The sequence below is a fragment of the Dipodomys merriami genome, unplaced genomic scaffold, assembly GCF_024711535.1.
Source record: "Dipodomys merriami isolate MVZ:Mamm:240054 unplaced genomic scaffold, mDipMer1.0.p SCAF_7, whole genome shotgun sequence".
NCBI lineage: Eukaryota > Metazoa > Chordata > Mammalia > Rodentia > Heteromyidae > Dipodomys > Dipodomys merriami.
The window spans coordinates 22,694,771-22,718,451 of NW_027206290.1; the positions used below are offsets into that span (position 1 = coordinate 22,694,771).

A 23,681-nucleotide genomic window follows, 5' to 3' on the forward strand; every position below is an offset into this window, starting at 1 on the left:
ATATTATTCTGTTTCTCCCTCTCCCAAATGAACATCAGACTGCAGTTTTAGATAGAAACATGTTTAAATACCCATACGGGAAAAAAACTGTATAATATGATCTCTTTTGATCTTCATTTATTTTAAAGAAATCTAAATGAGACTAAAACTTGTCCAGGATAGAAAGTATGGAAGAAATTAGAAAAAGATACAGAAGAATTGGGTATACCAGATAATGCTGCATATAAGTTAAAATATGTAGCTCACACCTATAATCCTAGCTACGCAGGTGACTGAGATCTGAGGATTGCAGTTCAAAGCCAGCCTGGCCATGAAAGTCCATGACACAATTATCTCCAATTAACCACCAGGAAACTGGAAGTGGCACTGTGACTGAAGTGGTAGAACTTTAGCCTTGAGCTGAAGAGTGCGGGGACAATGCCCAAGCCCCAGAATTCAAACCCTACAACTGACCAATATACATATATATGTATATATGTGCGTATATGTGTGTGTATATGTGTGTGTGTGTGTGTGTGTGTGTGTGTGTATCATCTCTTCAAACTCAATTTTGAAGGAGGTAGATGATACGTCATCATCAGCTACACTCTTGATATCTTAGTTTCACTGGTGTTATGACAATATCTTTTTTTAAAATATATTTTTTATTGTAAAGATACTGTACAGAGGGGTTACAGTTATATGAGCAAGATAATCAGTCCATTTCCTATTGAGCATTGTTACCCCCTCCTTTATATTTCCCCAATATCTTGAGCCCTCTTTGCAATGTCTGGGTATAAAACCAAATGAAGGCCATGGGGAATAACATTAAAACCTTTCTTAATGCTGGTGTTCTCCAGTCCAGAAAAGGTGTAACTTACCAGTGTCACAACTTTGAAATCTATGTAGAATCTGGTAATGCAGATTACTTATTATCCTTGTTTCCTACTAAAGAATTTTGTCTCAAATCATCAGAAGAACCCTCCAGGGCCGCTATGATATCCACCTAAGTTGGACATCTACTATAGAAAACATTCATTTCATAATTACTTGTTGAATCATTTGCATATGACACTCATGTACTAGATAAGAAAAAAAAAGTTTCAGAGCGTAGACCATGGTCACTCACTCAGCTTATGGTCAAGTATTTCTAAGAATATGTAGAAATTTTGCTTTCTTTTTTTTTTTGGTCGGTAGTGGGGCTTGAACTCTCGGCCTGAGCGCTGTCCCTCAGCTCTTCAGCTCAAGGCGAGCACTCTACCACTTGAGCCACTGCACCACTTCTAGTTTTCTGGTGGTTTATTGGAGATAAGAGTCTCATGGACTTTCCTGCCTGGGCTGGCTTCAAACCATGATCCTAAGATCTCAGCCTCCTTAGTAGCTAGGATTACAGGAGTAAGCCACTGGCACCTGACAGAAATTTTGCTAATTAAGAATAATTAAGAGGGCTGGGAAGATGGCTCAGTGGTAGAGTGCTTGCCTTGCATGCCTGAGGCCCTGGGTTTGATTCCTCAGCACCACATAAGCAAAATGAAAAAAGCCAGAAGTGGCGCTGTGGCTCAAGTGGTAGAGCGCTAGCCTTGAGCTGAAGAGCTGAGGGACAGTGCCCAGGCCCAGAGTTCAGGCCCCACAACTGGACCCAAAAAACAAAACAAAACAAAACAAAAGAATAATTAAGAGATGTTTAATCTTTTGTTCTTCTCTACTTGTGTTTTACTAACCAACTGCAGGCATGTGACTTGCTTACCAATAGCCTATTGTTTCCATTTTGTACCATAAGAATCCCAGCTCCTGAGTTCTGGAGTTTTGTTTTTTTTTTTCTTTTATTGAACTGTGCCTAGATTCAGGTTATTTCCTTCCTGCAATTCAGTCACATTGACCAGTAGTCTACTTTTTAATTAGTTGCTAACTAGCTGCCTTTTCTCTGACTCTAACACTCCCTGATTGAAACTACCCAGTAGTAATTTTGAAGTTTCTGCAGATCTTGGTGATTCTCTGCTCAACATAATTTCAGAATCTCATCATCCACTGAGAATAAAAGGTAAGAGACATCTTCAAGTTAGCTGTCCACAGTGAACTGGACCTAGAATGTTTATTGCTGGATGGCTGATTCTCTCAATTTCTGCTTCTCCACATTCAACAATCACCTCATCAGAGAGCCCTGCCAGAACCGCCTGGTGAGAGATGGCAGATTCTTCCTTCTCATTCACCACACACACACACACACACACACACACACACACACACACACACACACACACACACACACACACACACACACACACACACACACACACACACACACACACACACACACACACACACACACACACACACACACACACACACACACACTCTGCTCATATGTTCCCATATAGATCAGTACCACTCTTCCAGAGAAGTAATTATCTTTCAATGTACTGCCGATGCAGCAATACTTTATTTATTAGGCTCTTCCTTCACTAAGTAGGAACTCCTTAAATCCTTGAGGTTTGATTTATGACTACATTCAAATTACTTAGAATAATGCCTGGTATACAATAGGTAGCTAATCAGTGTAAATACATAAATACGTCTACCTTCTTATCCAGTCCCATTCTTTTGTGTGTTTCATGCAGAACAAAAAATATATATATCCAGCAGTGATTTCTAGGGATCATTAGTAATAGAAGATCACTATGATACCAAGTGTAAAATAAGTTACCGTCACCATGTGAGGTGTTATAGTTTGGATTTGGAATGTCTTCCTGAAAGCTCTTGTATTGAAAATTTGGTTCCCAGCCAATGGTAAAACTCCCTTAATTCAATTAGGGCTGTTTTTGTTGAATTTATCAAATGACATTACTGCACTGATCAATATCTATAGAAAAAAATATTTATGATTAGAAGACCACTTTGTTTTGGAGGGAAACAGAAGGTCTAAGAGGAAAGAATATATAATTTAAACCCTTGCCATGAAATAGTGGTGACTGATAATTGAGTGAGATTAATTTGCTCTGTGGTTAATTTACCTGTGACAAATCACCTATTGACTACAACTATAAATCCTGCCTGGTACAGAAACTCCAAACATGTCCAGACATTCCACAGCAAATCAAATTCATAATACTGATGTGAATAAAATGAGCAATTTATCTTTCTCTGACTATATTTGGTTCTTGTTCTCAGAAGTCATATCCTTTGAAAGGCACTATCTTTCTCCAATAGCATTAGAAGTTGCAATGCATGTATCCAGCTGATACTTAACTCCACCTCTAGTCACCAGGTGCCTGTCAGAAAGAAATGATTTTAAATCTGTCATTTTTAGTAAGTTGACTAATTATGAAAACGGATGCTCTAATGTTTACATTGAGATCTAAAACAAACAACAACATGGTAATCTCATTCAGTTTGTGTCACAGCATGATGAACTGAGAGTAGGAGTTAGCTCTGTGTGTGTGTGTGTGTGTGTGTGTGTGTGTGTGTGTGTGTGTGCACATGTGTGAGGCAACTTGTAAATCTGACTCAGTAGAAAATCCAGACTGCCTCTTAACCACCACATTCATTGAATACCCACACATTGTGTGAAAAATCCCTTTTGTTCAGGATATGGAAAACAACACATTCACTATTCTCCTTACATAGGATACATAGTAAAAGATAGAGCAAAATAAAAGAAAGCTCTTGTGATTGGGACAAAAATAAATTCCTAATTTTATCTGAATCTGTCTTAAAAACATTTTTCCCCCTTTTTCCTTGGATGGTCTGAGTTAGATGAAAAACAATTAGGGAGCCTAAAATTTAATTTTCTTTCTTTTTTCTTTTTTTCCTTTAAGCTGACAATTGCCAGGATAGCCTAATGATTTAAATGAAGGGTCTGCACGTTAACAGCTCCACTGCCTAGAAAATTCTGCTGGATTCCCGCTCCCTCTTATCCGTGGGTTTCTCCTTTACCTCCTCCGGGACAGCTCTGATATTAACAAAGCCTTTTCTGAAGGCGATGAACACGCGTCGGGCCCCACAGCGGAGGGCAGAGGTAGCACAGTCAAAAGCAGTGTCTCCGGCGCCCAGCACAATCACGGTTCCCTGGATGGACGGCATTGGAGAGTGACAGGCGCACATCCCTGAATGATGAAAGGAAAACCCCATTTTCAAGTAGAGAAACCATTTCTGCATGACAGCTCAAAAGATACTTGGACTCAAAGCAGTGTAAAATTGCATCTTACCGTTTTCCAGGATGGAGTGTCACTATCAAATTATTCTGCTTCATTGAGAGACAGTTTTATTCCCATTTGAAAAATATGCTCATATATGTAATTTCCTAGCCAGTACTTTGAACTTCCTATTTTTTCCCCCTTTCTCGAAGCAGTGTGACAACGTAGCCTGTGTGAAGGGTTGAGGCCATAGAAAAGTGCGATGAATCAATTAAGATTCAGTCAAGGCCAAGAGGTCACTCCACGTGGACATCATTAAATTAGTATTTGCTAGGTGAGTGGATTACTAGTTGGCAGGATTCTGCTAAAATCTACACTTAACTCCGGCAATGTCTAACATAAAGCTGTACTCAATATTACATGAAGTCAAACTTTGTAAATAAGCATGCCTACTAGGGGTCGTAAGTGTAATTGAAGAGTTCCTGAGAAGTACCTTCTAGAAATGGTGAAAATAAAACTTTCTCCCCTTTCTCGGGCTCTGTCTACAACATCGGGAAATACAAGAAACAGGCCTTGTGAAAGGTCCATTTCTCTGAGGGAACTAGGTGAAGATTTGGTAGTCAAATGAAAGTCGTCTAAAAGGAAAATGCAGGTGTCCTACATATTTTAGAGAGCACCGTATTATCAGATTAAGCAAAACTGTTGATAAGATAAATGACTATCATTTTAGGAAATGGCACCATGGATAGAATGGACCTATAATCTTCATAAAGATTATCATCATGTTGGTAAGATTTGGGGTTTAGCATTAGACAATTGGCACTCTGGAATGCTCCAGTAGCTGCTCAGTGCACCCTGACCTTCCAACAAAGGGGGTGCGGCTACATAGCCTCCAGCTCTCTGGGAGGAGGAACACAGACATGGCATGGACCTCCAACTATTAACTTTTGCATAGTAACACAATGTCAAATAGTTCTTGACTTTTTAAATATTGTGGGGAAAGTGGGTTTTCTTTTTAAATAATTTCTACAGTAACACGTAAGAAGAACTATTCTTCAGGTTTCTTAAAAATACATGTTCAATGGGCTGGGAAGGTGGCTCAGTGGTAAGAGTGCTTGCCCAGCTTGCATGAGGCCCTGGGTTCGACTCCTCAGCACTAGAAAAAGCTGGAAGTGGCGATGTGGCTCAAGTGGTAGAGCTCTAGCCTTGAGCTGAAGAGCTGAGGGACAGTGCCTAGGCCCAGAGTTCAGGCCCCATGACCGACAACAATAAAAAAAAAAGTACATGTTCAAAAGCCTTAGATAATCTAGTTTTAGGGAAAAAAAAGCTACAGTTTATTCATCACTAAGACAATGACTGCAATCTCTAGTCAGCCAAACCATACTATACTGTGAGCTTTGAATCATGCTTGGAGTAACAGAGTGTCAGTCAAAGTGCTTTGACTTTATAAAATTACTATTCAGGAAGAGATCTTGATTTTTCTGTCTGGGTGAATATAACCCAAGGAAGATATGTAAAAATTCATCTCATCTCAAAAATAGTTCCCAAACTTCCTAACATTTCTACTAAGAACATCTCCCAATGTTTTTATTAAAGCTATTTTACTTTGATGTAATTTTTCATGACACAATTAGATGGCATGTAACACAATAAGAGGTCCTTATTCTGATGCCTTCTTGGAAGAATGAACAAATAGACAATTCTGGAAAACTGTGATGCCAGGCTTTTACATTTTCAAAAATATATATTGGGATTATCTATTCCACAACACAATCTAAGATCTAAAGTGATGTCCTACTGAGCTGAAATTTAATATAAGTTCATAATACAAGGGCAAACATAGACAATGTTAAGTTCAGAAAACAATAGGTTATACCTGCTTTGCTGCCTTTGGCCACAAGTGGCAAAAAGTCTTTGGATGTATAAAATCCATGGTCTGAAGTCAGTCCTTGAAAGATACTATCTTTATTGGGTTCTGGCAAACCTATGGAACAAAGTTCATAATACAACATTAGTATAGCCTTTCTAACTGCTAACATTTTTTTTTTTAATCTACCATAGGACTGGGAATCTGGCTCAGCGGTAGAGTGCTTGCCTCACATGCATGAGGCCCTGGGTTCAATTCCTCCGCACCATATAAGCAGATAAAAGCTGGAAATGGTGCTGTGGCTCAAGTGGTAGGTAGCCTTGAGCTAAAGAGCTGAGAGACAGTGCCCAGGCTCAGAGTTCAGGCCCCACAATTGACAAAAAATAAAATAAAATAAAATAAAAAATCTACCATCTTTGAAATAATGTGGCCATTAAAAATATATGGATATATATTATATATAAGCAGACCAACATAATGAAATAAATATAATAGAATATATTTCTAATATATAACAAAGTATATTTCATCAAGTCATACATTAACCTGCATATACATATACAGGGAAATACATTTGGCACACATTCATACAAACATGATACATAACATTAATAGAAAAATTGGGTTACATTCCTCCTTCATTATATAAACTAATATAAGTTTGAAGTCCCATAAGGCATTACATATTAAAGATCCATAACAATACTAAAAGAAAATATGGATATATATTTCTCATATTTATAAGAAAAATCATTCTTGGGAGGGAATGTGGAGGGGTGGGGAGAAGGAAGGGAAGAGGTAGCAATGAAGCACAAGTGATGTACTCACTCACTGCCTTACTCATGTAACTGTAACCCCTCTGTACAACATCTTTACAATAAAATTTGAAAAAAGAAAAATCATTCTAAGGAAAAAAAAATGGAGTAAACAATCTCAAAGAAACTCATGTATCTCCTCCAAAATATTCAGCCCCTCCTGGTCTTCAAATATATGAATACTTCTGAGGGAAATAATTCCAGAAAACTATTTTTAAAAGTCTAAATCATGCAAAAAGTTTCATAATATCAATAAAACATTACCTTCCTGGTAGATGCATAAAAGATAATAAAGTCAGAAGAAGAAAACGTACAAAGAATTTATGATTATTAAATGTTTACTTTAGCAGTGATTAAAGAAATACAAATGTAAGAGCGCCAGTGGTCAAGCACAGCACTAAATCTAATCTCAATGACAAACCAAAAAAGTAAATTATAAAACATAGCCAGGAGCCAGTGGCTCACGCCTGTAATTCTAGCTACTCAGGAGGCTGAGATCTGAGGATCGAAGTTCCAAGCCAGTTTGGGCAGGAAAGGCCGTGAGACTTTTATCGCCAATAAATGATGATAAGGGGAAACAAAGGAGGAGGCAACAATGCTTGATAGGAAATGTACTATTACTTTGCTCATGTAATTGTAACCCCTCTGTATGGTATTTTCACAATTAAATAAATAAATAAATAATAAAGGACTCAGAAAGCCGGAAGTGGCACTGTGGCTAAAGTGCTAGAGCACTAGCCTCAAGCTCAAGAGCTGAGGGACAGTACCCAGGCCAAGAGTTCAAGCCCCATGACCAACAACAACAACAACAAAACCCCAAACCATAATTTCCTTATTAAAAACTAAACAATGTAAGAAGTTTTGAATATTTTTAAGTGTTTACAAAAACATACAAAAGCAGTTACCATACAAATATGATTTATTCCAAAAAGGCATGGGAGGATAAGTGAACACAAGAAAATAAAAGAAGCAAATACATGACTTTCATTTCCAAGAAGAAAAAAATAATAATTAAGTAGTAGGATGCAAAGCATCTGTGTATCCCATAATTCAAATTACGTATACACATATAAACTAAAAATCTATGTATCCTATAGTTCAACTTATATATAAATAAATGTATTAACTAATCTATACTGATTTTGTGTAATTGTGGGATTGGGATATTATTTCATTATTTTCCAAATTTGCTATGACATTCATCCACCACAATATATTTAGGAAGTAAATATTAAAATAGTAAAAAAGAAAATTAACAACAATCTCATGTTGTTTTATAAGCATAAACAAACAACATAGTACAACAATAGTTCTATTTTACAAAAGAAGAAATAATGTATGAAATAATATAGGGGAAATACATAGTTTAATTTTATTTACTGTTTTAAACACACCTTACCAATGGCTCTATCTAGAGAGTTAGAAGTTCCTTTATAATTGTGCTGCCAGAGAACACAGAGAGAGAGGAAAAAGCATGCCAAGGAATTTTGTCATGTGAGGTAAATATATAATCTGACCGGCCAAAGTTACTTGTGTAGAATCAGCCATGAACCATGGTTGTCTTTCAAATTAAATAAAATATTTCTATTTCTGTTTAGCACCCAGGAGATTTGCTTATAAGTTATTTTAAGAGAATTTTATGATTATGATATCATTTTTCTAGGGAGATTAGGCAAAGCTAGGCAAGTCACTTGACATGTCACTGGCCTTCTCCCTGATAGGAGAATAACACTTGGTTTCCTGAAAAGGAATATGTCTTAGGTTATTTTATTTTATTGTAAAGATGCTGTACAGAGGGGTTACAGTTACCTGAGTAAGGTAATGCTTACATTTCTTGTCGAACATTGTTACCCCCTCCTTTGATTTTCCCCTACTATACCTTCCCTCCTTACCCCCCACCAGAAGTTGTAAAGTTCATTTCCAACATAGTGTCTTGTGAGTGTTGCAATGAGTCATACTGTGTCCTTGTTTCATTATTTTGTTATTCCCTTTCCCCTCCCCAAATTAGATAAGTGTATATACAAGATACAGGGTACAAAATCAAATATAGTGATAACACAGGATACACCATAGGGGAAGAACATACAAAAGAAACAAAAAAAAATCACATAGTACATTAAAAACATCAACAACAGAGAAAAACCTCTTGTGTCCATATCTTAAAGTTCATTTCATTTAGCATCATCTTAAATGGACATATGGACATAGCTTTTGAGCTTTTCTGCTCATCTGATAAGATTATCCTAGATGTATACTAGTTATTGCAAATAAGGGAAACCATGGGACCTGTATTTCTTCGGGTCTGACTTACTTTACTTAATATGTTTTTTTTTCCAAATTGTGGGATATAGGAAAGCTAAAACAATTTCTCCTGAATGCTCTCAATGAGGGCTGTATTTGAAGTTATTCTTGATTAATCAAACCGACACACACATAGGGTACACAGGTCTTAAACAAGCATCTAAATCTAGCAAAGAATACTTTCTATGCTACTTCACTTTCATGTTAAACAAAAATAGAAACAAGTAGAATTAAATGTACTTTCAAGGTGATATGCTAAACAAAAGCCTTTAAAGCAGACCAAAAACAAGGTCTAGAAACTGTAAGTGGGAGAGAAAAGTTCTACAGCTACTAGCAATCAGGTCTACCATCCTTCCTTTTCCAAATCCTAATCTGAGCTGTTACTTATATGGCTTACCTAGAGCAAATGCTTTATGCTTACAATGATTTGTTATACCCACCTCTAAAACAACTTATCTAAAAAAGTAGAATGTCTTCCTCGTAAAGTCTTTCTACCCAGAGAAATGATTTCTTTTCTTTTTCTGCAAGAATTATTCGTGGAAGAAAAAAAAAGGCGTTGCTGAAATTTATATTCAGTTTTTTCCACTTAGAAGAAGACATTGCCAAAGACAGCTGGGTTGTCTGTGCTTTCGTTCCACCCACTCTACATCTGTCACTGTAATGAACTTAACATTCATTGGGTCAGACTGTCCCCTTAAATGTTTGCGGCCACTGGTTAGATGTTCTGACCTATGGATGTTATGTTAAGTAGAGGAAAAATGAGCCAGACACTGGACAGGCGCAATATAAATTATCCTGAAGTCTGCATAGCCACATCCCAGGTAATACAAACACAGACCAGAGACTACTGGAGCTCTGCTCCTTTGCTCTTTGGCACGTCATTACCTTATGCCCTTGGACAGCACATTTGGTAGATCGCTGATGCTGTGGGGTGCTCAATAACAAGGTCTTGGTCAGCAGAAAGACTGAAGTGAGTTCTTCCTTTCCCACTGGGTAGCTCTGAGATCATGTATAAGTTCTTAGGATGGTAAATTTTGTGGGGCAATTGGTTAAGCTATTCAATCAAATACTGATGTAGGTATAAAGTTGCAGTTAGATCTATAATTGATTTTATCTAAAGATTATCTTAACAATGTGGGTCGGCCTTATCGGATTGGCCAAAATGCCTAAAGAATAAAACTCTGTTTGAGAAATAAATTATTTCAAGACTCTGTCATCAACTCCTACCTGAAAGTTCCCAATCTTCTGGCTTGCTACCTATTTTAGACTTTTCATCTCACAATATTATCCAATTTCCTAAAATCAATGAACTATCATCTCTCTATCATCCATCAATCCATCTATCCATCTGCCCTTCCCTCATATTGGCTCTTTTTTCAGAGATCCTTAAATTGAGTTCCTAATCTCTCTCATATTCCTGTACTTTTATTCAGAACTACATATACACTAATGGTGCTTATCCCATAGATGGCACATGTGAAGAATGTAGTAGGTTTGTTTGTGTATGTATGTACTGACACCAGGCACATGATGAAGGCACAGAGAACATATGAAGGAAGGTTCATTTATTCCTCAGTTTCCCAATTCTTTCAAACATCACATCTCTTGGCAAGGAAAGAATAAAGCTGAAATCAAAGCCAATTATTGAGTCCCAATAAATTTAAGTCAAGTTTTTACCAAAAAAGAAAATTGTGGCAACTTTTAGGGAATTATGAAAGACCATGAAACTTGACAATACCTATATGGTAAAGGAAGACTTCCCTGGGAGTAAAGTGAATATTGAAAAATATAAGGTTTGTATCTACACCAGGATGACTTAAAAATGATACTGAAATGACTTTTTAGGCCACCTTTCAGTAGAAAGGAGGGAGTTGTCAAATAGAGGAATGAACTGTCAAAGACTTGACTAACAAAGAGGTCCATACTGTATAGTGTGGCATTTATTGTCTTTCAAGAGGTGAAAGTAAGGTCTCATGCTAATGGCTCATACTTGTAATCCTAGCTATTCAGAAGATTCATCTACAAATTAACCAGGGAAAGTCCAAAAATGGAGGTAAGGCTCAAGTGGTAGAGCATCAGCTTCCTATAAAATAATTCAAGAGAGAGCTCAAGGCCCTGAATTCAAGCCCATTATAGACAATGTGCTAACACACACACACAAACATGAAGGCAAAATCTTTATCTACTTAACAAACATTATGGTGTTGCAGCATGTGTTTACACAAATAAGTATTCCATATTTTAATTATTTTAAAATTATTTAATTATTTAAAAATGGTACTTTTCATGTTCTCTTAAGAAGATAAAATTTAGCATTTATTGAGTAAAGGCACTACTATTTTACATGCCTGACACGTAGGGGATTTGTTTATATTAATTCATTTGAATTTCCAGAAAACTCTATGATATACCTGGATTATGGTCTGAATATTAACTATTATCATCTGAATTTTGAACATGAGGAAAAGGAGGTATATAGAAATTAAATACCCTTGTTAAAGGTCATATTCTTAGTGACAGTTTCCCACCTGGACAAGCAGACAGTTGAGTCAACACTATAACTTCAAAATGTTGCCTTGTTCCTATCTAAGGTTATAATTAAGGTGTGTGATAATGGCTGACTGAATAGCTAGTGATCTCCAAATGAATCATGGCTGTTTGAATCATACACATTCCATTTTATTATAAAATGATAGATATACCTACTGCTCAAACTATATCTGCAACCAGGCTTCAATCAGGTCGTATAGACTGGCACTGCTTCTTTTGACTGCCGTGTGTGTGTGTGTGTGTGTGTGTGTGTGTGTGTGTGTGTGTGTGTGTGTGTGTGTGTGTGTGTGTGTGTGTGTGTGTGTGTGTGTGTGTGTGTGTGTGTGTGTGTGTGTGTGTGTGTGTGTGTGTGTGTGTGTGTGTGTGTGTGTGTGTGTGTGTGTGTGTGTGTGAACCTAGCTAGTCATTTTTCAATATTTGATAGTCTTTGAAAAATGTATCCCTACTTTACTTCCAAAGGACCTCCCTCTGGAACAACTACAGAATAAACAACAGCAGTGCCTCTAGTAAACTCATTCCTTGTGCTCATCTCAAGTTTTGCCCAGCTTCGATGAACATTAACAAGATCTTGAATGTTCTGTTACATGTTATCATCTGGTAAATAACAAAGGAAGCACTGTCTTTTAAGGCTTCGTCTTCATAGCTGTGCGCAGACATGTTAAGAATGACTTCACATTTTACAACATGTACCTGGGTCACTTTTTCACCGTGAATTGAATTGAGTGAGCGTTTGTGTAAAATCTTTTGTTCTTGAATGACAGCTAAGGCAGCCTGGGAAAGACCGGCATCAGACAAATGTGTCTCTGGAAGAGTGACTCACAAATCCCACAGAAGGGGACAGCCCTGCTCACTGAGAAAGTCCGGGGTACCCAACCAAAGGCTGCGGCTTGCAGAAATGGTTAACGAGTCTTCTCCACAGGTATATTGGTCTAGTTATTTCCCACAAGTGCTTCATCAATAAGAAGGCTTTAGCAGACAAATAAAACACCTCTTATGGCACTATTATGCTCAAGTGAACAAGATAACAAAATTTAGCTGATGGCTAAAGCCACAGGTTCTCATATTTCGAAGTATTCATGAATCTGAGACATTTTGGTTTCTGTCTTTTGGCACAGGCCTGCATTTATGCATGGGGAACAATATTAGAAGTTGAAACAAGAATGTGAAAAAAAGCAGAATTTATTGATTAGTATTTCTACCATTGCTCACTTCATCATTCTTTTGTGTTGGGAACATTAGTTATTTTTGAAATGGGTAATAGATGGCTGTGGACTGCTGTAGTCAGCTGCGCTACGGAACATCAGCACCAGTTCTCCTAGTGGTGTCTGACTATATGTTTGCTCTTGAGGTTCTCCTTTCTTTTCCTCTTCTTAGCTTTTTGGTTACCTTACTCTGGTCTAAACGGAGAGAATGTGAGTGCTGGGGGTGGAGATAGTTCCGTGTCAAAGTCTTGCTTACATGTGTGAGGTGAAGGTTTTGGCATCCAGAATCAATAATAAGAAAAGGAAGGAAAATGAGAAAGTGGAGAAGGAAGAAGGCAAAGAAAATGAGGAGGAAGAGGAAAATGAGGAGGGGAAAGAGGTATAAGAGAAGAATGAAGGGGAAAGAAGCAGAGGAAATATAGGAAGAGGAAGAAGAAAAAAGAAGAAAGAAGAGGATGGGAAGGAGGAGAAAAGAATGTAGCATCTGAGTCCTCATCTAACCCATGTCTAGTGAATGGTGGCATATTATGAAAAAAATTAACACCTGCAGACTGAAAGAAACACTCTCCTTTGTAAAAGAAAATCCCATATGATTGTTTCATTATTTATTAAATATTTTTAAATATGTTAATGTCAACTGACTTACTTTTACTAATTTTATTAATGAACTGTGTTGGATAATAGTCACCTTCTGAAGTTAGACTTTCAGTTAAAATTCTTCTTTTAGCTACTAGCAAGTGTCACGACTTTGGCCAAGTAAATTATTCTTTCAGAGTGGCAACAGCCTTGCTCAAGGATTTGCTGGGAGAATCATATGCAGAAAGTTAAATGTATGGAAAGTAAAATAAGTGATTCACTTTTATCTTCATTCTCTTTTGAAAAGAATCTGGTTATTGAAATGCCACAGTAGACTGACATAAATTAAATGTCTAGGTAGTCCATTATATACATTGAATGACATTGCTGAACAGATTGGCATGCTACAACATAAAACTTAGTGTTTTTTTTGTTGCTTTGATGTCCCTTCCCCACACTATAACCCCTGTTTTCACTGTATTTGATGTTGGTATAATTTGGGGAGGAGAAGGGAAAAAACAAAATGTTTAAATAGGAATACAGGTTGACCCATTGTAACAATGAGATGTACAAGGAGTTGAGGGTGAGAGGGATGGGATGGTAGGGGAAAAACAAAGGAGGAGCCAACAATGTTGGATAAGAAATGTACTCATTACCTTGCTCATGTAACTGTAACCCCTCTGTACAGTATTTTCACAATTAAAAACTTATTTAAAAAATCTTAGCATCCTGGATGAGAATGGAAAGATACTTGCATGGATATTCCTTATCTTTATTCATTCTTCAGATTATAATGGAAGCATTCCAGTAGTACACCAGGATAGGGAATGCACCCTGATATCTATCCCCTAATGGGGAACATGCCACTCCATTTGGAGCCCTAAGACCAACACTATTACTGAGAAAGCAATGACTGGGGAGTGAGCTGATTCTTGGCCTCCTCTCCACATTCCAGACATTATTATTCTCTTGAGCAAGATACATGTGGAACATGTGGAAAACAAAAATATGAAAATCTATGTGGTAAGCAATTTCAAACACAGAAGACACTGCAATTAGTCATAAATCATTTGGATGATTAGTTTGTATATATATAAACTAATGTGGAAATGGTTTTATAAATTAAAAATGATATTCATGTATACATGCCTACATATATATTGAGAAAGATAGATATTCCTCTATGAAGTCTAAGCCATTGGGATTACAATATAGACGCAAAGGAGTCTTTTTGAAAATCCAAGTATTCCACAATTCCATGAAGTGTTCTAATTTTTTTTTTCATCTGTCACTTAAAGATCACTTATATGACTCAAAGGATTTCTGTCTTACTCCCAAGAGACAATAGTGCCATACAGGTTATCTTTCTGGGATCCATATATTGATTAGAAAGAGAACAGATCAATCATACTGTGTTGTGATTCTTTTCTCAATAATAAAAAAAACTGTTTTCTCCCTGACACCCCACTGTAAATACGGTTAGTTCTGAGTGTTCAGATTGAATTTAGAAAGAATGGAGTGATTCAATACAACACATTTGGAATTAGATCACCATGCATCACAATAATATTCATTCCATTGATTTTTTTCCAAATCCCCATTAAACATCTGTTTCATGGAACTGCTGTCTAGTCTCTATGTCAATGTGACCACACACATTAATTCTGTGTATCACAATTGGCCAGAGCCTAACAGGATAAATCCTTTCAGAAAAATATTATGAATGGAGTTATCACTTCAAGCCATAATCTTCTTCCCCATTTCACAAGGTATTTCTGTACAGAAACACATAACAAAAGTTCCCAACCAAGTACAATATGAAGGTCTCTATTTTTTATTTAATTTGTAACACTATAAGACTAAAAAGTCATTAGAGACAGGCATAAAATAAACCCAAATAATAATTTCTACATAGTTAAGTACAGATTTCTTTTAAGTAGCTTTGTATATAAATGTAAAGTATATGCACAGATTCTATTACACCCATATTGGTTCATACTTGGTATGTATAGATGAATAAAAATCTACACACAATAACCAAGTCACATATTAACAAATATATATGAAATCAATCGGAGTCTACTCACTTTCCTGAAAAGTAACGTATAATCTCATCCATCTCATCTTTTTTTGTCTAATAGCACATACATCACAACCAAAACAATGAAGTCTTTGGGGAAAAATAAACACAGTATTATATTCTTTATACTTTTGTGGTATTGTGATTTTCTTACAAGTTGTTTAAATAGTGAAAATTTAATTTTATACATAAAATTAAGATCTCACTCAAATCTCTTTTTTAGACTACACAAATTAATGCAGTTAATGCAACATATATTTCTGTTACCAAGTTATATTTATTCCTTAGACTTTGGGTATTATACTGTGTATTGTCCTTGGTTTCTTTTTCCTTGTCATCTTATTTCCCTCTCCTCTCTACTTCTTATTAACTCATATTTGCTTCAGCTATAAAACAATTTCCTTAAGTTTTAATCCCCACATTGTAAGTATAGTGAAGATAAGCAGAAAATAAAAAAAAAAACAAATTTCAAAATATATCCTCGGGAAAAGTTTTGTTTTTTGTTTTCTTCTTAATGATTGAAGTTCTTAGATGGTTTTAGGAAATTACTATTTAGTACTATGTAAAGATACTATATTCCAAAGTGAAGAAACCATTAATAATAAAATACTAAAAAGAAACAGCTCTATTACAAAATAAATCTACCAGGCTTACAAAGAAAACAAATTTGCCATAACCACCTGCTGTGGAGATGAGGCAGTAATCTCAACAGCAGGAAATAAAAGGGAAGAGAAGAGAAAAATACAAAAGCACAGACATTAAAAAAGTAATTAAAACACTTATCTCCATCGACATACATAACGAAAAAACCCTCAACCAACCACCTAAAAACATACTCTATTGAACTGCACAGCAGGAATCAACATGAAAGCTTCCACCATAAATACACATTATGAAGGAAGAAGTCCCCTTTAAAATGGAATCTCAAAAGTATTACTAATGTGTTAATCACCAACATATCCACCACACATTCATTGTATTGCATTAGTTACTTTCTCCAAGTTTTTTTTTAACTTTACTCCTAGTATATGTTTTATTCAAATAAATTCTTAAATACAGGCAGTGATAACCACTTCATTTGTTGAAACTGTTCTGGTGAGTTCTGAAATTGTATTGTGAGACTTATCATTCTGTGCACAAATTGTCTATGTACTGATTCTTCATAGAATATTCATTTAGATAATGCACTTAAATCATTGCCTTCTAAGGCAAACTATCATTATAGTACTTGATTAAAATGAAATGAAAAGTAACACAAAAGTAAGGGTCAAGGATTGACACTGAAATGAAAACTGAGATGCATTTTGATTTACCTATGGATAAATCTTGGAACTTTGCAAAATGAAACAAGGCCATCTTGAAGAAGCAAGGGCAGGGCCCGGGAAGAAAGACTAGCAAATGTGCTTGTTGATTCAGCATCTAGAACTTGTTTTCTAGTCTTTGTGCTTCTCCCAGGCACGTCTATGAGCCACTGAAGACCTCACTTCAGCAAAAGACCTCTGTAATGAACCCTGACACCTATAAAGCTATCGATTCAAGCCAAGGCATTAAAATGTTATTCTTTGCAAGCACTGGGATTTGGACTTGGGTCCTCACACTTGCTTGGCTTGCTTGTTCTCAGCATTCTACAACTCTAACCATTCCTCTAGACAGCTTTTGACTGGCTCATTGGAAATAGAATCTCTTGGATTTTTCTGTCTGAACTAGCTTCAAACACAATCCTGTGGATCTCAGCCTCCAAAGTAGATAAGATTACAGGATAAACTACCATAAAAACATTAAACCTTAAATCTCAGCTTCCTCATCTTTAGAAAGAGAACAGTTAGGAAATTGTTTCCTGGCAGATTTTTTTTGACAATTTAGCATTACAGTTAGAAAATAGATTTCATAATTCTTTCAACTTGTGAGGACATTCAACAATGCCAATTTGTTTTAATTGTGAATTTCAAGCCATTTCTTTAAAATTTTATGGTTTATTTGTAGTACAGAGTTTACAGGTCCATGGTTCAGATTATGAGTACAGTGCATCTTGATCAATGTCACTCTTCATTTTTCTCCCCATTTTTAATCCCTTTCATCCCTACTCTCAAGTTACATAGTTCATTTTTTCCAAAGCATACATTGTAATGATTGCATTTGCTCACCCTTCCTCCTTCTCTTCATATCCCCTCCATACTGCCCTCCCCCCAGAACATGTTTCTACTTCCTGGTGTGTTCATTTTGTTCATGAAAGACCATGGGCAATTTCAGAAGCATAGGGCAGGCCTTCCCAAACTTCAGTGTTTCAGCTCTAAAATTGTTCGATTGTTTAAAAATGGGATTCTGAATATATGCTCGTTTTATTTTTAAACTCTGGCTACAAAAAGCATGTCTTTTATTTTATGCATATGTATTACATTATTTATGTGTACATAGGACCTGTGACTTTCATCACATTCTCTAAAGAGTCTATGTTTTAAACCTGCCAAAATCATCATTCTCCATGATTCTAGGGCTAAATTAATTGTACCACAATTCCAAATCAATCACTCAATTCTAAATATACAGACTTTGGTCATCAATGTCAAAATGCAAGGGAGTTATTGACATGTGCCAGTTATATAGCTCCATTGATGAATACGTGTTTTCAAGAATTTGTAAGTATATCAGATCTGACAATAAGAAGAACTCCCTTTTAAACATTAGATGTAATCATGTACTTATCCCTTAAATACAGTTAAATAGGATCCTAATAATAGTTATTTAAATTTTACATCTCAGTTTCCTTCTGCACAAACACCTGCCTTGTAGGGAGATAAATTAAAATAGTACGTCTCTCTCTCTTTTTTTCGATCGTAGTCCTGAACTCTGGGCCTGGGCACTGTCCCTCAGCTCTTCATCTCAAGGCTAGTGCTCTACTACTTGAGCCACAGCACCACTTCCAGCTTTTTCTGCTTATGTGGTGCTGAGGTGAACCCACAGCCTTATGCATGCAAGGCAAGCACTCTACCACTGAGCCACCTTCCCAGCCCCTACATCTCTTAATAGAATGACCATTTAACACAAGGATTGATAAGACTGAACAAGACTACTAACAGTCTACCTGCCAGGTGCTGGCGCTCATATAAGTAATCTTAACTATAAGGAAACTTGTGGAGAGCTGCGGGAGCCGCGACCAAAGACAGCGGGGCCGCAAAAGCGCTGGCTCCCGCCTTCTGTCTTCCCCAGTGACTAGTGCTCTCTGTAAAAAACAACTCCTTATATGGCTATGACTTGGCTCCTAGTTTGCTTCCGTGTTTGCAGCCCTATCGGTATATGCTACGTGGCCCTTTGGGATTGGCCATCCAGGAGGCTTATAACCGGAGGGGGGGGTGGGGGGGAGAGGGAAAGAGAAGCAGGAAGAAGCAGGCAGAAGAAGCAGGAGAGAAGATGTTGTAAAAGGTCCTATAAACCGCCTGAAAGAAGAACCTGTTGTCGCGTCATCCTTGCGGGTCGAGGCGGTCGCGACAGAAACTGAGCTAGGGAGGTTCAGCATTCAAAGCCAGCCTGAGCAGAAAAGTCCCATCTCCGAAACGACAATCAACAGGTTAAAATGAAGTACAGCTCAAGTGGTAAAGCAAGCTAGCCAAGCAAGCACAAGACTAAGTTCAAACACTTAGTACTTCACACACACACACACACACAAACACACACACACGTGGGCACATGATTATCATGTTTAAGTTTTAGATTTGAGTACCAGCTCTGTTCTTTAAGAACTGTGTTCTAGATCAGATAGAAATAGTAATCTTAACCTGTTCAGTTGATTTAGCCACTTGTTCCTCAACATTTATTGAGTGCCTACTGTTGGTTAGAAACCTGCAAAATAACTGAAAGTTACAGGTGGAAAATGGACTTCATGAGCATGGACAATACACAGTGGTGTGAAATTCTTTTATTCTGTGAGGACATTCACTGCGCAGCATGATTTGTGATTTCATTCCATCCACTGTTGGTTAGATGGCACAGCCAGTCCGAAGAATACATAGGTGAGTGTGTACATGGCGAATGAATGAAAGACTTGAGATGGAGAAACATCAGAACCAAATGAGACTCATGCTGCGTAAAAGGATGCACAGAGTGTAGCAAGGGGCTAGTGCAAAGACGGCATGGCAGGAAAGGAGTTAACACACTCCAGCAGAAGCTTGGCAGGTGAGCCTCTCCAGTCATAGGGAAAGCGGGGGGAGAAGGAGGAGCATGCTCAAAGTCATGACAGGGTCAGAGTTCAGAGTGGTAAAACCAGAGTATGGTCATGGGATCAGGTATAAAAAGAGAGAGGAAAGGAAAATCTGAAACCACAGATGGGCATGGTCCCAACCACGAAAGAGCCATCAAGTCCCACCCGTGTTTGTGTTTTACACTGAGGAGACATTTTAGGAAACGAGATGATTTGTTTGACTCATTGGCAAGGAGGGACTGGTAGGACTGGGTTGCAGTCAGTGGCAATGGAGGGAGGAAGATAGGAGAAAGGGATGCTGCATATATTCCACATAAGGAAGGAACTCTACATACTTCCCACCCTCAATTAATTACTACACCCCTCCACTGCTGTGATACTGCAGGGCAGGGTGTCATATAAGCTCAGCTTATCCACCCAGGACAAACCTTTCATTCAAAGATAAGTCTTTTGAATTATGGTGTAAATATATTAAGACAAATATAAAGATATTGAGGAAGTACATGCAAATTTGGAATGAAATTGCAATACGTCAAAGAAACGCTGCTTGTACCATTTGGGAATCTGCCCATCTCTTCCCTAGAGGAATTTCATTTTTTTTTAAACTCCCTTCTCATGATAGTAAATGTAATGGAGGAAAAAAAGTGGGGCTGGAGGACTCATACTAAGACACTTACAGTGACGATGAGGAAGAGTAAAATAGATCCTCAAGATTTTTGGGAGATAATTTCATATGAGTGTGTGTGTGTGTGTGTGTGTGTGTGTGTGTGTGTGTGTGTGGTGTGTGTGTGTGTGTGTGTCTGTGTCTGTGTGCAGATATGCACATGCATGTGATTTTTGCTTAAGGCTAGATTTTTTGTTGCTTTGGTAGAGATAAGAACCTCCTAGACTTTTCTACCCAGGCCAGGCTGGTTTGTGAACTTTGATCCTCAATTCCCAGTCTCTTGAGTGGCTACAATTACAGATGTGAGCCACAGGCACCCAACATTCTGTACCCAGTGGGTACATGCATCTCCATTTTCTACTGTGATTAGTACCTGAATAGTGATTCTCCTAACGGGAGACTCACTGAAGTAGAACATAGTTAAGATCTAGAGCAGCCATGTCAACCTGCTGTGCACATATTTAATGTGTAGGACATCCAATATGAGCTGTTTAATAGATAATAAACAGGCTTTAAAAATGCAAGTATGTTTAAGGATTCAGGTGGACCTGTTGCAACAAGGAGAATTACAAAATGTCATGTCAAAGCAAGCTTTACAATGTCGGTGTGGGGGGGGGTATGATTGGGTGGGGGGGAGGGGGGAGGCTGGGAAGGGAGGTGAAGGGTAAACAAAGGAGGAGGCTGCAATGCTTGGTAAGAAATGTATGCATTATCCTGCCAATGTAATTGTAACCCCTCTGTACAGTATGTTCTCAAATAAAATAAAATTAAAAAAAATGCAAGTATGAAGCTCATGAAAACAGGTCTGCACTGAACACCTTGGCAATTATCAACAAGGTGATAATACTAGAAGCTATACATGGTATTGAGCTAGTACAAGGACAGTGTCTACAGTAAAAAGAATTGCAGTTAAGACCAAAGATAGGGAAAGACAGCATGGTAACTTCAAAGGAGGAAAGAGGGAGGGAGTTACCATGGTTATTGTAGGAGTTCAGAAGGATGGGAGAATGTGGGAACCTGGATGCAAAGGGAAGGGAGCCAAGAGTTCACAACCCTTGTGTGCAGAAGCAAAAGAGATATTCCACTTATTTTTGTCATCTCATATAAAAACAAGTCCTGTAGATTATAAAATAAGCATCTAAAGGAATGGTTTTTGGTTCATCTATCTTCATTTACAACTCATTTCTCTTCATTCCTAAGTAGAGTGAAAGACGGACTCAAAACTCAGTTTAGAAATAATACAGGTAGAGGAGCACTATAGAAATCATTTTTTGGGGCAGAACAACAGCAACAAAATACAGATTCATGTGCAATCGGCCTTCTGTATCTAGATTCTCCATCCGTGGATTCTTCCTCCCTCCTTATTTGTATTGAATGTTTACTGAATATGTATAGAGAGTATTTGTCATTTCATGAATGTCACAGTGATCAATTATAATGTTTACAATGCATTTACATCCAGTGAAATACTATATGTAATCTGCAGAGGATTAAGATTTTGCAGGAGGGTACATATAGAGAATATGTTATTTAACACAAGGACTAGGTCGTGTCTGCAGATTTTAGTATTTGCAAGTGATCCTGTAACCCAGTCTCCAAGGATCCCTATGGATAACTGTAACTATAGAAAACAGATTTAATGAAGTAATAGGAAAATGAAGGAGAAATACCCTGTAATAACCCCCACATTGAAAGGTATAGAGTGGCAAGGTAGGTTTCTCCAGAGACGGAAAGTCACGTACCTTCCTAGGAACTAGTATTACCCAAGAATACATTCCCAACAGAGTTCTTCCTTAAGAAATACGTTAGTCAGTAATAACAATTCCATTAAATTCTGAATACAGAAAAATATATGTAATTTAGCTTGAATAAAGTATATTTTATTAAAAAGAAGTGTTACAGCACACATCTATAATCCTAGCTACTCAGGAGGCCAAGATCTGAGGATTGCAGTTGGAAGTCAGCCAGGGCAGAAACGTCCCTGTGATACTTTAATCTCCAACTAAACATCAAAAACTGGAAGTGGAGCTGTGGCTCAAAATGGTAGAGGGCTAACCTTGAGCAAAAGAACTCAGGGACAGCATCCAAGCTCTGAGTTCAAGCCCCACAACTGCAAGGGAAAAAAAAAAAAGAGAATTGTTAGAGGTTAGATACAGAGGTTCACATTTGTAATCCCTACTAGTTGAGAAGTGGATATAAGGAGGATCATAATTTGAGGTGACACTAGGCAAAAACTTTAGAGAGTTCTTATCTCAAAGAACAAGTTGTTTACAGTGGTTTGGGTCTGTCAGCCCAGCTGTTACAGTACGTATAGGCCGAAAGATCATGATCTATGAGCATCACAGACCAAAACAATGCAAGACTAAATTGACAAATACAGCTACGAAAAAGGGCTGGAAATACAGCTCAAGTGTTTACCTGTCAAACAGAAGGCCCTGTGTCTGAAACTCCAATGCCACATGTAGATCCCACAAATGCAAGGAAACAAACAAAACTACAACTGGTGAAAAATCTTACACCAAAGAAATGCATCAGAATTGTAGTTAAAGTAAGGGAGATGCTCTTCCGATGGGCATAGTCACCATGTATGGGTCCCACTGCTACACATTTTCTGACCCTTATAAACAAAATTCAATAAAGATTCCTGCAGTCAGATGGATTTGCTTAAGATCACAACACTGAAGTTTATTGTCTTCTTATGTGCACAGCACATAAGCCTACGTAGCTGTACCTCCATTTTCTTATTTGCCCAAGGCAATTTTTAATCATCCTCTTTCCTGTTTAGAAGACTCACAATTAATGATGAAGCATTTTAGAATTCATATTAATGTGATTAGCACATCAATTAACATAGCTCATCAATGGACAGCAGTCTCACATCCTTCTGTCACAATTACCAGGGAAGAAATTATAACACTCATGGATGGTAGATTTATCAAGGATCAATTTGAGATCTAGGTTGCACCAGATGGATTTTCTATGAGCTATACAATAGGTACACATTCACAAATTAAATTATACTCAAATGTACCTAAGCCACCCTAACCATAGTGTATAGAGCATACATTTTGACAGCATCCATAAAAATCTCACATTTTAAAAGTCAGTGTAAAATAATGAATTACAACCCTAATGCCTTTGGTTTAATGATCTGAGCAGTCAATGCTTTGATACATTTTTGTCAGTTTCTGAACCGATGATTTCTGTTTTGATCTATGGTTTCATCAATGTAGTCTACAGATTATAATGGAAAAGAAAGAGAATGTACTTTAGAAAGTATTTTCACCCATCAGTATCTCAAACATAGGCTCAACCTCAT

The 23,681-nt window shown here is 37.3% G+C and overlaps 1 protein-coding gene across 3 annotated transcripts in view; it reads right to left on the reverse strand.

The window, feature by feature from the left end:
* Positions 1-23,681, reverse strand: part of Dpyd (dihydropyrimidine dehydrogenase) — a 709,900-nt gene that overhangs the window by 413,114 nt on the left and 273,105 nt on the right. For all 3 annotated transcript variants that reach the window (XM_070007768.1, XM_070007767.1, XM_070007769.1), the window contains exons 9-10: positions 5,989-6,096; positions 3,913-4,082 (exon numbers count right to left, since the gene is read on the reverse strand). In XM_070007768.1, the coding sequence (XP_069863869.1) occupies positions 3,913-4,082; positions 5,989-6,096 (278 nt within the window). The remainder of the gene's footprint in view (positions 1-3,912; positions 4,083-5,988; positions 6,097-23,681) is intronic.